Source organism: Arvicola amphibius, chromosome 7, assembly GCF_903992535.2.
Source record: "Arvicola amphibius chromosome 7, mArvAmp1.2, whole genome shotgun sequence".
Classification (NCBI taxonomy): Eukaryota; Metazoa; Chordata; class Mammalia; order Rodentia; family Cricetidae; genus Arvicola; species Arvicola amphibius.
In genome coordinates this window covers 100,168,134-100,184,844 of record NC_052053.1, presented here as the reverse complement: position 1 = coordinate 100,184,844, position 16,711 = coordinate 100,168,134, and the positions used below count along the sequence as shown (strand labels likewise).

Genomic DNA, 16,711 nt, shown 5'->3' with positions numbered 1-16,711 from the left:
GGTTATGTCAACAGGGAATGAGGTAATAAAAAGGGCAAATAAAATAAGGGTAGAACTTATAAGATAAAACCCTTCCTGACATGTTTTCTAATCAAATGGAATATTGTAAATTATGGATCTCAACAATTGAACCACATTTCTGAGAAATAATAAGATGGCCTTGGCATAGTTCAGATGCAAAAGATAAGATAAACTAGAAATTACATGTTAAGAAGTTGTCCCCTTCCATTTTAGAATGAAATATTATAGCCAATATCCTTTCCCCACTCTTATATAAATAAAAGAATGTTAGCTGAAAGCTATAGATAGTAAACTGTCGAAGCACAGTGCTTAGTCGTTTGTGTATCTTGTCATGATGGCAGTAAGTGAATGAAACAGGGAGCGTGGCTAGCCTGTCTTCTGTTAAAGTCCTAGGTGAATTTTAGTCACCAGAGGAGTTTGATATTCTCTTAGTATTTGGTTTGGGTCTCAAGTGCAGTATCTCTAGTGATATGCTATTCAGAATGAATCTACATGTCATATCAGCCTCGCTTGGAAAGGAGATGATAATCAATCTTTTTCTGAGAACCCTTGAAAACCTTCCCGACTACTCTCTTGCACAGGCTGTTAAAATGTCCAGCAAGCTCTATAGTCATGTTTGGGAATGTGAAAGGATGAATGTTCTAGAAACACAATTAAACAAGCAAACCCTACCAAGATTTTTAGCAATTTCTTTGCACTATACTATTAAAGAGTAACAAGACTGGGGGTGGGGAGCTTTGTTCTAAAAGTAACCTTTCATTAGCATTATTTTTCATTTATTTAAGTCTTTAGGGAGGGTATAATCTATGTTCTGTATACTTCTTTTAGTCAAAAGCAAAAGAACAGAATTGGATTTTTATAATGGGAAGCTAAGTCTGCATTCTAGATGTTATTAGATACAACTGCTCCAGCCATCCCTAAAAACTATCACTGACATGAAACAAATTTCTTTTATTTAATAGGACACAGATGGCTTTTAAATAATCCTGGTCTAACTGGCACCATGTTTAGCAGCAGAGAAATGTCTGCTGCTAATTTTATAATCTCTATGTTGCTGTTGCCCCCATCCTACTCAAATTAGCTACTTTATGACTGTGTTCTAGTTCAGCAGATGTTTTCTATGTGTTAAGCATTGTAAAGCAAATCAGTGTTAAAAGAAAAGTAAAACATAATATCTCTTCTGAAGGCTTGGGGTCTTAGATATTAGAAACAATAACAACTACCAAAAAAAACCTCTTTTCAAAGAGGCAGAAAGAATTTGCACTATCTCTTAACATGACAAGGCTATCATGTGTCCAGTCACAGTGCAAGCTCCTCTTAAATATGAGTTTCTGGATTTCATTGAGATGTATGGCTGACGCCCACTTCTCTCTCTTAAATTAACTTTTCCAAGTTAGCATACAAAAGTGTTTGTTTCGTTGTAGCATTTTCATAGTACACCATTATGTTTGGTTCTCTTTCAGCACCCCCCCCCTCCGCCACTATCCTGCCCTGTGTAGGTTGTCCCCCTTTTCCTCATTCTCCTCTCCCCAAATAGTCTTGCCTTCTGCTTTCATTTCAAATATATTTCATTCCTTAACCCCACTTCAGATCTTTTCCTCCCCTTCTCATGGTTCTCTTTCTACTTTAATGACCCCCCTGTGTGTGTGTACATATATCTCCACATATGAGAGAAATATTGTTTTTTCTTCTGGATCTGGGCCTTTTTTTACTTAGCATAATATTCCTTGTCCCAAACACTTTACTGCACATATCAGGATTTTTTTTTGTAAAAATACTTTAATTAGCTTACATAGAAGGTGTTATGTACTGCTTTTACTCTTTTTACATTTGGGTTGATCCCATGCTTGTTGCTTGCTCCCACAAGCTCCCTGGCCCTCCTTCCCCACTATACTCATTTTATTCTTTATTCTTCCTCCTTCCACTTTATTCTCTTGTGTTCTTCCCCCTTCTCTCTAAAAGCTTTTTTTATATATTCTCATGGACTTCTTTATAGTTTCCTAGCCTTTACTCTTATTTATTAGCCACTTAGGAGAAACATATTTATGTCTGAAAAAAAAATCTTGCTTATGTGCCACATTTCCTTTACCCATTGATGGACATGTAAGCTGTCCTCCATTTCTTTTTTTTTTTTTAGATTTTTTTAACATTTTTTCCTCATTTTTTTTATTAAAAATTTCCATCTCCTCCCTCCCTCCTCCTCCCATTCCCTCCCCTCCCTTCCAGGCCATACCCCCACTCCCTCCCTCTCCAGGCCAAAGAGCCATCAGGGTTCCCTTCACTATGTTAAGTCCAAGGTCCTCCCAACTCCCCTAAGTCAGGAAGGTGAGCAACCAAACTGACAAGGCTCACAGTGAGCCCGTCCCATGCTGTAGAGTTCATGCTCATCGCCGTTGTCCTTGGTTTCTCCAGTCCTCCTCCACCGTCAGCCACATTCAGAGAGTCCGGTTTAGTCCCCTGTTCCATCAGTCCCATTCCAACTGGACTTGGTGATCTCCCGTTAGTTCTGTCCCACCGTCTCAATGGGGTGAATGCACCCCTCACGGTCCTGACTTCCTTGCTCATGATCTCCCTCCTTTTGCTCCTCATCAGGACCTTGGGAGCTCAGTCAAGTGCTCCTATGTGGGGCTCTGCCATTTTCTTCTCCATCCATCACCAGGTGAAGGTTCTATGGTGATATGCAAGATATTCATGAGTATGGCAATAGGATCTGGACATTTCTGGCTCCCTCTCCTCAGCTGCCCAAGGAACTAGCTGGGGGCATCTTCCTGGACACCTGGGAAACCTCTCTAGAGTCAAGTCTCTGCCAACCCTAGAATGGCTCCCTTAATTAAGATAGTATAATTCCCTGTTCCCAACATCCACCCTTCCTATATCCCAACCATCCCATTCCCCCAAGCTCTCCCCATCCTCCACTTCTTAGCTATTATGAATAGCGCGAGCAGCAGCAGACTGTGCAGGTATGTCCATGTGCGCTAGACTTAGTCCTCAGATAAAGTGGTAGAGCTGGATCACCATAGCTCTATTTTCAGTTTTTTTGAAGAGCCTCCACACTGATTTCCACGGTATCTTCAACCAGTTACTACCCCAGAAACAGTAAATAAGTGTTGGTTCTTTCATGCATCCTTGCCAGCAGTTGTTGACATTTGTTTTCTTGTGGTACCATTCAGACTGCGTTGAGATGGAATCTCATAACCATTAAATTTGAATTTCTCTGTGTAAACTTTTTGTATCATAATGTGATACCATATGGATGCATTTAGATAGAGACAAGCAAGACAATTGCTTTAGGCAACCTAAGAAGATCGACCAAGGGGCTGGAGAGATTGCCACCATTAGAGATCTAAAAAGGACCCAAGTTTATTTCCCAACAGTCACACAGTAGCTCCCAATGGTTTATATAACTCCAGTTCCAAGGAATCCAAGTGCCCTCTTCTAAGCCTCCACAAGTATTGCATGCACATAGTTTCACAGATATACATGCAGGCAAAACACCCATACATATAAAATAAAGAATAAATAAATTTAAGAATGTCACACAAAATATCTCTGTAAGCTATTTAAAACCTGCCCAATATTTTGTGGAAGCTCTAACCTTATTAAGGATGGGGGAATTGTGGAAAAATTAAGAAATAGAAGAATTATTAACTATGTCTCAATATATGTTTAGATATTTATCTTAATTATACAGGTTAAAATTTAGGTAGTACTATTAGTGATCATAACTATACATTCTTAACCTCTATTATTTTTGTAGTGTGTGTGTGTGATCCACACTCAGATTCCAGGACTGAGAGGTATTGCTAACTGGTCGAGCATTGTCTTGCATGTGAGAATCCCATAGACATCCAGGGCCATGTGTGGTGGTACATGTCTGTAATCCCAGTACTTGGGAGGCATAGTGAGAAAACTGGCTCAGTTTGAGACTGACTTGATCTATGACATGAGTTCCAGGACAGCTAATAAGAATCTCTCTTATTTAATAATCTGAGAATATATTGGACAGTAGAATAGCATCAAACAAGGTACCGTCAGACACTGATAGATTTCTTATTCAGGAGAACAATGCTCTTAACAATCCTCATAACCTTCTATGTCCTATACTGTTCATTCTGCAAGTGACAGCTCAGGTATAAAAAACATAAGACTCATACTAAGAATGCAGGAATCACCCTTGCTTAGAAACTTCACGTTCTATGTAGATAGCAATATATTTGTATAATCTTGGGGCAGCCTCCGAGATTGCCTATAAAGTAAATATCTAGTATAAGTGTGACCCTACAGTAGGAACCCACTAGGTATGTATGGTACCTTGGGGTCCATGTGCATGGTACCAGAAATCACCTTTTTCATGGGAGAGTAAGACTAAGACCCCTGGGCTGCATGAAAACCCTGTCTCAAAACCAAAAGTACAACAATAAATAAATGCTGCCTAGTAACAAGCTGACATTTAAGTCTTTAACAAATATCCATGGAACCATCATGCACTGTCCATAAAAAATTAGAAATCAGTAATAAAATAGACTAAATGTCAGTTTGCTTTTTTTATTAATCACCATGAAGTAGCTATTTTAAACAATGTCATGATAAAAACAGTCTTTGGTGGGGTATAGATATATATATATATAATTCAACATACATTATATTACCTGTAAGAATACATTGAAATAATTTTAAAAATTCTCTCTCTCCACTGTGGTGGCACTAACTCCCAACCCCTCCCCACTTACTATGCTACTAATGCCAGGCAGTGTTCTGATACAGCAAGTCTGTGGACAAGCAAGAAAGATAAATTCCCTATTCATACACAGTTTGAGATTCTAACTGGAAGTAGTCAGTAAGCAAATAGTGGTAATGCAACAAAAAGAGAAATAGGGGGTAAAATGATAAAGAATGTCCATAGACACTAATGTTTGCTGAGACTTATCCAACCCAGCCCTGCTATTGCAATAGAGTGAAAGCTGGAACTAAATGTCCTAGGCTCTCTTGTGAGCTGTTGTCTAGATACTAGTTTCTTTAGGCTTTTAGATGTAGTTCCCACTGCCCTCAAATTTATAGCCCTCCTGCCTCAGCATCATGAGTGCTAGGTTTCATGCATGGACCACACTAAGCATCTACTTTGGGTTTTGCTGTTTGGATGCATTACATGGCATGAAAAAGGTAGAAAGAATGTGAAAGCATTAGGAGAAGCCCAACTCTTAGACTCATAACTTTCCAACAGCCTTGAACACAGTGGCAGATTTCTGCAGTCACTCTTTAATAGCACTGTTTCTCTGTTTACTCTGCCTGCTAGTTTTGTAATACATTTATAATCAATGCCTTGTCTTTAAAAAGTCTTCTCCCATCTCCTTTACTTGAAAATACCTAGATGAGTTTTATTGTCTTGTTTTGGACCTGACTGGTCTTCTGATGTAGATAGGGTGATTAGGGGTTGCCTGCTGAAGTAAAAATATGGCATCCAGAGTGGCATGCCACATGAGGGAGGGTTTATTCTAGACAGGTGAACAACAAAAGGAAGTCCCTAAGTTAGGCTACATATTATCATACAGAGGAATAGCAAGGTCCATGTGTCAGTAGAAAAAGTAAAAGATGTGTAAAAGAGAAAAATGTGGTTGGAGAGGTGACAGAACCTAGACATTTTAATGTCAATACCCAACTGAATAATAAAAAAAAATAGCTTAGAACAGATTCAATGCATGCCCATCAAAATCTCAGCAAAAATTCTTCAAAGACCTGGAAAGAATGGTACTCAGCTTCATATGGAAAAGCAAAAAAACCAGGATAGCCAAAACAATCCTGCACAATAAAAGAACGTCTGAAGGCATCACAATCCCTGACTTCAAATCCTACTACAGAGCTACAGTACTGAAAACAGTCTGGTATTGGCATAAGAACAGACAGGAGGACCAATGGAATCAAATAGAAGACCCGGATATCAATCCACACATCTTTGAACACCTGATCTTTGACAAAGAAACAAAAAAATATCAAATGGAAAAAAGAAAGCATATTTAACAAGTGGTGCTGGCATAATTGGATATCAACATGTAGAAGAATGAAAATAAACCCATACCTATCACCATGCACAAAACTCAAGTCCAAATGGATCAAAGACCTCAACATAAAGCCAGCCACACTGAACCTTATAAAAGAGAAAGTGGGAAATACACTTGAATGCATTGGCACTGGAGACCACTTCCTAAATATAACCCCAGCAGCACAGACACTGAGAGAAACAATTAATAAATGGGACCTCCTGAAACTGAAAAGCTTCTGTAAAGCAAAGGACACGGTCAACAAGTCAAAAATGACAGCTTACAGAATGGGAAAAGATCTTCACTGACCCCCACATCAGACAGAGGTCTGATCTCCAAAATACCAAAGAACTCAAGAAATGGATCACCAAAAGGAACACCATAATCCAATTTTAAAAAAATGGAGTACAGACCTAAACAGAGAACTCTCACAGAGGACTCTAAAATGGCTGAAAGACACTTAAGGAATGTTCAACATCCTTAGTCATCAGAGAAATGCAAATCAAACAACTCTGAGATTCCATCTTACACCTGTAAAATGGCCAAGATCGAAAAAAAACACTGATGACAACTTATGGAGAGGTTGTGGGGAAAAGGGAACACTTCCGTCTGCAATTGCTGGTGGGGAATGAGAGCTGGTACAACCCTTTGGATGTCAGTGTGGCGATGTTCTCAGAAAATTAGGAACAACCTCCCTCAAGATCCAGTACTTACCACTTGTGGTATATATCCAAACAGGATGCTCAATCGTGCCACAAGGACATGTGCTCAATATGGTCATAGCAGCTTTGTTTGTCATAGCCAGAACCTGGAAAACAACCTAAATGCCCCTTGAACCAAAGAATGGATAAGGAAAGTGTGTGGTAACATGTACACAATGGAGTACTAAAACTACACGCAGAAAAAAATAATGACATTGAATTTTGGAGAAAAATGGATGGAGCTTGAAAACAATATTTTGAGTGAGGTAACCCAGACACAGAAAGACAAATATCACATGTACTCACTCATAGGTGTAAAGCAAAAGAAAGCCAGCCTACAAACCAACAATCCCGAGAAACTGTAGACAACAATGAGGACCCTAAGAGAGACTTACATAGATCTATCTACATGGGAAGTAGAAAGTAGAAAAAGACAAGATCTCCTGAGTAAGTTGGAAGCATGGGGACCTTGGGGAGAGGGCCTGAAGGTGGGGAGGAAAGAGGCAGGGATGGGAGCAGAGAAAAATGTAGAGCTCAATAAAAATCAATAAAAAGAAGAAATATAGCTTAGAGTATAAGTGGAGTAGAATGATTCTAAGGCATTAACTGTATTCTGTTAAGTGGTATAGCATGTAGGAGGGACAAAAGGAAAAGGTACGCTGAGACAATACTGAGAAAATTACCACTGAACTGCAGTGGAGAGATGGTGAACCATACCAGAGACCCATGATATATTTTTGAAGATAAAGCTGGCAGATCTTGATAAGTAATTTAATAAAAGCAAAATATCAGAAAATATAGGGACCTCCAGATGATCTCTAAGTATATTACCTAGGCAAGCCTAAGGCTAGCTGTTTAGCCAACTACAGAAAACGGCTAGTCAGCATAAATTGGGACTTCTGTTTTGAACATGTTTAGAATTAAGGTCTCTATTAGAAGTCCTACTACAAAATGTGATATTAAAAGAAAGCTTTGAAAATGAAGGTACACATCAAAAGTTACCAGGGTACTTTACCAACTGGTATATCCCTAGACCATAAATTATGTTTTAAAAAGCTATAAATGTTCCTCTTTATTGTCTTGTCTTACCTTATAGCCAGGTAGCCAACTTTACCTTACTTTTTTTCAGAGTAATAAGTAAAAGGTATTTCAATAAAATATATTCTATTAGAATTTATTATCTGTGTGGTGTGTGGTGTAAAGAGAGAGAAGAGAGAGACGAGACATGAGAGAGACAGAGAGATCTGTTGATCTGGGATGATGTGGATATTCTAGGGTAATTCATATATCGTTAGTTGGAGCTTGAGAAACTAATAATTTTTTTAGAAATGGAGACAGAATAATTGAAGGTGTAGAAAAGAGCTGCTTGCAAGGAAGATGAAAACAGTCACTGAGCACTACAAAAAATTGCAGCCTTCCCTTTACACAGAAGTCTTAGGTTCAGGCAAGCCATTTCAGTGTATGAGAAAGTGAGTCTTGGCACATTGATGGAATCATTAAGACCATATATTAAATTTCTAAATAACCGAAATAGAGGGAGGGTCTCTTAGATAAATAAGTGAATTTGTCAATTAAGAAAAATTAAGACAGAGATTATCTTCAGGAGGATTTAACAAAAGAACTTTTTATCTTTCAAAGTTTTCTTTGAAGCTTTACATAACAATACAAATGCTAATCATTGAATATCTAAAATTATGTTTCTACCCTTTGTTCTTAAAGTATCTTGTGTGAATAGTATAGTCATGTTAAAAGTACTCTAAGTACTGTATTTGTCCTAATGAAGCATGCCTTTTATAAAGATAAATATAAGACCAAACAACAAAATAAATACAAGACCATCACAGGTAGTTCATTATTTGATGAATTCATTTTCTAAACATAAAAATTGAATTCTCAACATTGAACCCTAAAAATTACCAGTCAGAAAGAATAAAGAAGAATCTCCTTCCAGTCCAGTTCCTTAAATAAACTACATGGTTTATAGACTATAAAAAAAAAAAGCTTAGAAACGTAGTATAGCCAATTGGAAGGTGCTTATTAGTATCAAATAAATACCCTAGCAAGCTCTTCACCAAAGGAAAAAAAATTAGCACATATGTGATCAAATAGTCAAAATGCTCCAAGAACCTTACTTTACTTTCTGACAAAGGAAATAGCCTAACTTTGGACTCAACCATAATATCAGACTTCAAAGTGAACTTATCACCATAGAGAATCCTCTGTATTAGTTACTTTTCCTGTTGCTGTGATAAAGAATGCCATGACCAAATGGAATTTGAGGAAGAAGAAAGGTGTTTGTTTTGTTTGTTTGTTTGTTTGTTTGTTTTAGCATACAGTTCTAGAAGCTAGAGTCTGTAAAGTCAGGAAGAGGCCATCACACTTCCTCCACCCACAGGAAAACAAAGAAAATAGGAAGAGGATGTGGTTATAAAACCCTCAAAGCTGGCCCCAATGATTCCTTCCAGCAAGGTTTGAACCTCTCAAAAAGGTTGTCCCAAACAGCACTACCAACTATGAATCATATTATAATGAGGCTATGAGGAAACATTTAGATTCAACCACTGTATCCCCTGAGCAAAGAGGCTAAGAGAATTCAGTGAAGTGTGCAGCATAACCAAGTAGAGAACCATAGTGACAAAGGCTTCTTCGTACTAAATCCTTTCTTTTACTATATTGCATTTATTTATTTGTGTTGTGTCTGTGTTTGGGTTGGGCATATTAACTATATTAGCTAACATAGCTATATGACAAAGGGTCTCATATAGCGATTTCTAGTCACTGAGATGACCTTGAACTCCTAATTGGCCTGCCTTTAGGTCCAAGGGCACCGGAATACAGGTGTGCACCACCATACCTGGCATAAAACCTTGTACTTGGTGGCTTCATAGTTGTCTTAAAATCAAAAATCATCTTGTATACCAAAATAGCATATTTTTGAGATGACATATTTGTCTACTATACTATAAAAATCCCAGCAATATCTCAAAAGGAAGCAGCTACAACAGTGTGCATACATGGATTTTAAGGACTAGAGTTGGTTTATCGGCTGGGGTCTCAGGAAATGGGAGTAAGGACAGTCCAGGAAAAGACAAGTAAAAATTGTAAAGCTGGTGCTTGCTGGAACAAACTTTCATCACCGTTTTAGCCCACTTGGAGCTACAATTAAATAGCTTTGTCCATGATACTATGTCAGAGTATAGAGATCTAAATATTTGTATTAAACTATCACCCATGGGGGCTCCAGAGATGGCTCAGCAGTTAAGAGCACTAGCTGCTCTTCTAGAGGTTCTTGAGTTCAATTCCCAGTACCCACATGGTGCTCACAACCTCTATAGTGGGACCTGATGTCCTCTTCTGAGATAAAGTTGTACATATAGAGGAGCTTTTCAAATACATAAAGTAAATGAAATAAATCTTCAAAAAAGAAAGAAATTATCACTTATGACAGTTTGAGTTGCACACGTGGTTTGTACAGTTTAACTATTACACAGGCAATAGCATGGTATGGCAAGTTTATGTTTCTACTTCATTCCTCAGAAGGAAAGTTTATTAGCAAGGCACCCACTTGTAAGGCTTTACAAAAACTCAGATAGAATATACAGGAATACCTAGAACTGGGAACTTAGGCTGGTTGATATGAAATTGGTGGAGATGCTGGTAGCAGACTGGATGAAAATGTGATAAACAAGGAAGGAGCCAGGTATGGTGATACGCATCCCAGCACTTGAAAGCAAAGACAGTCAGGTACAGCCTGGTTCACATAGCAATTTCCAGCTGTACTAGCATAATGAGACCGCTGTCTCAAAAAAGAAAGAAAGGAGGGAAGGGGAGAAAAAAGGTTTTAATCATTGAGGTCTTTGGGAAGAGAGTAAACCACAAAGGGAAAAAAATCAACATCCAAGAAAGTTGAGTATTGAAAAGCTAAGAAGTTAGTAGCATCATTGTTGGTACCGAAAACCAAAAATGGGAATTTAAAGTGATGAATAGGAAAGATATAGTAATATATTTTGTTTTATTTTGCATTTTTTCTCTTCTATACTTATTACTAATTGTAATAAGTTTTAAGCACTATTCCAGACATGGCTGGAAATATAACAAAAATTGGATTAAATTGCAAAGAGGAAAATTGTGGATTTATTCTCATATATTTAGCTTTCCATTTAATTCTCTATGCTTCTTTTAAAATACTTTAAATAAATTATAAGTCTACCCCCCTCATTTAACCAGCTATTATTTCATTATGTCAATTTTACAAACTTCTGGTTCTCTAGTTATCTCTAACTATCCTCTTATTTCTGGAACTATTTGTAAAAATATAACAGAGGCAAAAATCATAATACCAGTAATAATAATATAAGCGTGCAGTTTTCTTTTTAAAGCAACTTGTCTGACTGGCAGAGTTAGTCTGACTTACAGAATTATGAGTGCAGTGCTTTTGCTAGTTGAGATCAGGTAACTCGTCTATATCAGCACTATAGTAGCAGTTTCCAGTCCCTGCCAGTGACTCGGTGTAGGAATGGGTTGCAGTGTCCTATGGCTTATGATAAAGGTAAATTTGTACATTGTTTAAGGGAAGGCTTCCAAGTAACATGGCAGAGAATCTTTTTCAAGCCTCTTTGTGAAAGGATTGTTTCAGAGCCACTATTTTTTAACATAAAGTCAAAGCTTTGGGTACATGATATCACTAGTGAATCAAAAGGAAAATTAAAGGGGAGCTGGTTATTGCCCTGGGGGTCCCCACACTAACAAAGTATCTGAGATGCTGGACTTGCTGTCTGCCTCCTTCTCAGTCTACTACCAAGTAGTGCTTTTGGGTCTGAGGTTGCAGCTCAATACTATAGCACATAGGGCCCTGAGTATGAACCTCAGTTCCTTAAAAGTAAAATACTCATTTTAACTTTATAATACTTCTGAAGCTGAAGTCTCTCTCTCTTCTCTCTCTCTCCTCTCTCTCTCTCTCTCTCTCTCCTCTCTCTCTCTCGTCTCTCATCTCTCTCTCTCTCTAACTTTATTTATTATTATTGGGGATGTTTGCGTTGCATGTATGCCAGGGTGCATTGTGTGAAGGTAAAAGCACAGCTGCATATAGTTATTTCTCTTTTCTGCCTGCCTGTATGTAATTCCAGGGATCAAAATCAGACTTTGGGCAAGTACCTTTACCACTTACATGTAATCTTCAGTGTGTGTGTATGGGTTAAAGGTTCCTTTCTTGAATATTTTGCAATCATAATGTCTGTGTTCACACTATAAACAAAAATGGTGTGAGCTAGCTAGCCCCTAGGAGTAACAATATGATAACCAAAGGGAAATTAGATACTCTTATCATTGAGGAAGAAAATCACATTTATTGAATCATTAATGGCATGCTTTATTACTATTGTTAATAATACTCTATAGTAATGATGTAATATAGTATTTGGTAATATACTGATATTAATGATATATAATCAATAATATAATAAATCACATTTATCTGCATAAACTGTTACTTAAATTCTGACAAGTACATTACAGGGTAGCTGTAACAAAATCATTTTATAAATGAGTTTGAGTAATTTGCTTTTAATGTAAATCCAAAGGTGTTCCTATTGTACTGAGTAGGCTGACTACTTATTGAAACAGCCTAATATAAAGTAAGTTTTCTTGATGGACACCCCTGGTAGATATTAACTCAGAGAAATGGAATTGTGGGTAGATGTAGTTAAATATTCCTTGTTTAAGTTTGTGTCTTGGACACAAAATAACTGTTCCTTTCAAAGAAGTTTTTCTTTAATACTGTTAATTCAAGTTCAGAAAATATACCAGAAAGCTTAAAAGATGAAAAGTAAAAAATTGTTCTCTTCAGACTTGAGAATATCAGATCTTCTCATTGTCAGGTAAATTGGAAGAGGCTGGAAAGCTGGCTCAGTGGCTAAAAGCGCTAGCTGCTCTTCCTGAGGACTCTTGACTCCCAGCACCCACACAGCAGCTCACAAACATCACTAAGTCCAATTCCAGGGAATCCAGTGCTCTCTTCTGGCCTCAGTAGGCACCAAGAACACGATGGTACATAGACATACATGCAAACAAAACATCTACATACATAAAAGATATTTTAAGATGAATTGGAAGATAGTATTGCCAGACCAAAGATTCTTTCATAATAATCAGTTTCTAGGAAAGCCCAGTTTCTCCTTGACATTATTGCCAAATTATAGCCAAACCTAGTATGAAATTTGACCCACTCAGCTACCATTCTCCTTTACTTACAGTATTTATTCAAACTTCTTTAAGAATATAACTTCTGCATGCCAGATGCTGTCATAGATCTCAAAATGCTAATTAGAATAGGCAACATTACCTAAGAAAATAATTAGTGATGGTTTTTTGGCTTTGTAGCTGCTCAATCCTGAAGATGACCTCTTACCAGGAAAGATTCGAGACAGCAATCGGTCAACACTTCTAGCAACAATTCAGGAACATGGTTATCCCACAATCAACCTGGGAATTGTGGGAGACAAGTAAGTATAGATTTTTTTTGAAAAGTAGTTATCCTGAAATATGAATATTTAGATTATTAGAGTAGATGGAGTTGGTGCTAAAGAGAACAACATGATTTTCATTGGTCACATTCTTCAGAAGCCTAAGAATTGTAGAGGTGCAAAGGAACTTAAATATTTTCTTAGAATGGGTTTTATAAAAGGAAAAATATTTTTGCTTTGATGTGCTATGTTAAATTGAGATATGTTTTTCATATAGTTGTCTTTATCCAAGTAGAAATAAGGGTGTTGATGTCATTGTTTTTCACACTTTTATTTCAAGAAAGACTTTGGAAACACAGGTGAGAAGCCTGAGAGAGACTGTCAAAACCAGTATACCTGATTGTTTGACATTTAAGCACAGTCATTTTCCCTGGGCTTGTACATTGATTTTGTATCCTTGTGTAACCCAAATTTCTTCCAGCTTCACCTATTTAACTGCAAAGGAGATGCATTAACTATACCTGCCCATCTTTAAGAACACATTGCTCCTACCTACCAAATCAGTTCAGATCTTCAGTACATTCTCTAACTGTTTCTGTCAGTTTCCAGTGGTGTGTCCCATCATTTAAAAAAAAAGTCTCTAGGGTTAGGGTTAGGGTTAGGGGTTAGGGGTTAGAGTTAGGGTTAGGGTTAGGGTTAGACCAAAAAAAAAGTCTCTATTTTCTGAGCATCTCACTACTAAACAACACTGCTACTTAACCCTTTTCACAAGGCATGAATTCCTGTTCTCTGAAAGTATCACTGCTTTAATAATAATTAAACATTCACCTGGTGAAGATAAAACTGGAGTGATGGATACCAGGTATCTGACACCCATATCACTGTCTCTCTTACTACCTCGTCACTGGAGAAAGCTCATCATGCATTGATCCTTTCTTTAATATGGGTGCTTTAGAAGAGACTCTGCCCCATCATTTTACAAAGTATATTCTAGTAGGTATACTATCAACCCATCCTAGATGGAAGGTGGGCACAGTCCAAACCTTAGACATTGACACTGTACGGGGAACTTTTTAAAGTTCTTCTTTCCTGAATTCTGTGGTGTGTGTGTGTGTGTGTGTGTGTGTGTGTGTGTGTGTGTATGTGTGTGTGTCTATGAACTTATTTCCCTTTAAAAATCCACACTGTTTGTGTTCATCTGGCTTTTTAAAGGCTATAGCTCATTGCCAGTATGCAAGTCACCTAGTGCCAGAGACCCACCTCCTAGGAAGGGAGTGAGAAGAGCTTCACAGCAGGGGAAAGATAACCAGTTCTTTGGATTTGGGCCAAGCAGTAATCTGTCCTTTAATATAAATTCCAAGCACCTAAAACTAATATTGACATAAACATATAAAGAACACAAAAAACAACTTCTGAAAAGAGAAGTGATAGATTTAAGAGTTTTAAAAGCCCAAAGATAAAGTGAACAGACCTCAAACTCCAGGTGACAAACTCAGCAGATTCAGTCTTAGTTCTCACAGAAGAGTGGTGCTGCCCTTGCTATCAAGGGCATTAATGAACTCTTTAAGATGTGTAAAGGCTAAAGGAGCCTTTTAATTAATATTGTTAAATGTCTTAGCCATAAATTGCACTCCCCTGGCCCATAATTCTGTCCATTGTCATTTTTGTTGTTGCACTTTTTGGTGTTGGTATAGTTTGATAATATTTTTAATGGGGTATGTGTATGCATGTGTGTATGCATGGGTGCATGTTATGTTTGCGCATGTGCACGCATGTGCTGTGTAGCAAAGGCAAACTTCCCATTTCTAATACCACGTCAGCTTCCTAAGTGTCTGGGCCATAGCAGCCAGCTTTGGGTTTTTTGACTTTGGTTTTGGTTCTCTTTTTTAAGGTAGTTAGGTACTTGCTATAATATATTACTGACATTATCTTACTTATAAAAGCCAGAACACCTTTAAAAGGCTCTTTTTAAAATAAAAATTTTTAAAAAGCTGGTTTGTGGAAAAGGAATGACTTGTCCTTTGTTAGGAGACTTACAGGCTCCTGACTGATGAGATCCTGAAGTGGGAGAGCAATTAAGAAAAATAACTTCAAGACCATGGCAGAGCCCTCCAGAGACAGAGACGTTTCATTTATTCAAATCCCAAGAACAAAGAGAATTTCAGGGTGGGAGGGTAAAGTTCCATATCATAGTAACCTAGTCTATGTGCCAGAAGTCACAAGGCACTGAAAATAAAGTTATAATTTGAGTTTGTTTCCAGCTGCAAGGAGGGAGCCTACAAGAACACTGCAGAATACCTCTTGCTTTCTCAACTCTGCCACAGAGAGCTATGGAAGCTGGGGAGACTGAGGGGGGAAGGGGAGAAACAGGAGAGCGTCTGTGACCTAACACTGATGATTAATTGCATAAAGTCCTTACTAAATTTGTGATAGGCCTTTCCTGGTAACAGTAATGTTGATATTTAACCTCAAAGCATACATTGAAAACAGCAAAATGAACAACAAACTATAAAACCCGTAGAGGCAATTAAGAGAAATATGTCACTTTGTAGTGTATATCCTTCTATTTGGTAGCAATACCTTATGTAAAACTGAGAAAAGGGTTGTTTAAGTGACTGTTGCTAATACAGACTTTTTCACTCTTAGAGTGCTGTATTAAAGAAGCCCAGAATGAATGGTTTAGAACTCAGAAGTGGAATGTGGGAGGAAAGAATTTAATGCTATTCTAATGGAAATCTGCACTGGGAATTTAGCAAGGGAAACAAGGTACATAACTGTACAGCTATTGATATTCTATGTAGGTTGCCTCTTCATTCTTTTTGCTGTGTATTCCCTTTTCTAATGAAAGCAAATATTGTTATACAGAATCCTCTGAGAGGATCTCAGCATGGAAAAAATTGGCATGGGAGGAACCCCAGATGAGAAACAGCTCAGGAATGCTTTTGAGCACAGCACCATGCTAAGCTATGAGAGATAAGGGTATAAAGTAGTCCTCATATGCTTGCCATATAGAAGGCTTGAGTGGGGTTTTTACGTTCTCTATGATTATACTTTTCAGCTCTTGTCCTTTTTTTGTTTGTTTGTTTGTTTAGTTGGTTGGTTTGGTTTGGTTTTTTGTTTCTGTTTGTTTTTGTTTTTCAAGACAGGGTTTCTTTGTAGCTTTGGAGCCTGTCCTGGAACTAGCTCTTGTAGACCAGGTTGACCTCGAACTCACAGAGATCCATCTGCCTCTGCCTCCCAAGTGCTGGGATTAAAGGCGTGCACCACCACCACCTGGCTCAGCTCTTGTCCTTGTTATTTACCTTGATTTTTACAATGAATATAAACTGGAAGAGTAAGTTATAACTTTTTAAATTGAGCTTAAGTTCACCACGTGTATTTATTTATTTATTTATTTTTTATTTATTTATATCTGTATGGGTGTTTAGCCTGCATATATGTCTGTACAGCATGTATGCCTAGTACTGTAGAAGCCAAAGAGGGCATCACATCC

At 37.7% G+C, this 16,711-nt stretch overlaps 1 protein-coding gene across 1 annotated transcript in view; it reads left to right on the top strand.

Annotated features, from left to right (window-relative positions):
* The window catches only part of Gphn (gephyrin), a 355,924-nt gene that overhangs the window by 290,916 nt on the left and 48,297 nt on the right, over window positions 1-16,711 (top strand). Inside the window, 2 exon segments of the mRNA XM_038336955.1 lie at window positions 2-22; window positions 13,136-13,257. Of these exon segments, the coding sequence (XP_038192883.1) occupies window positions 2-22; window positions 13,136-13,257 (143 nt within the window).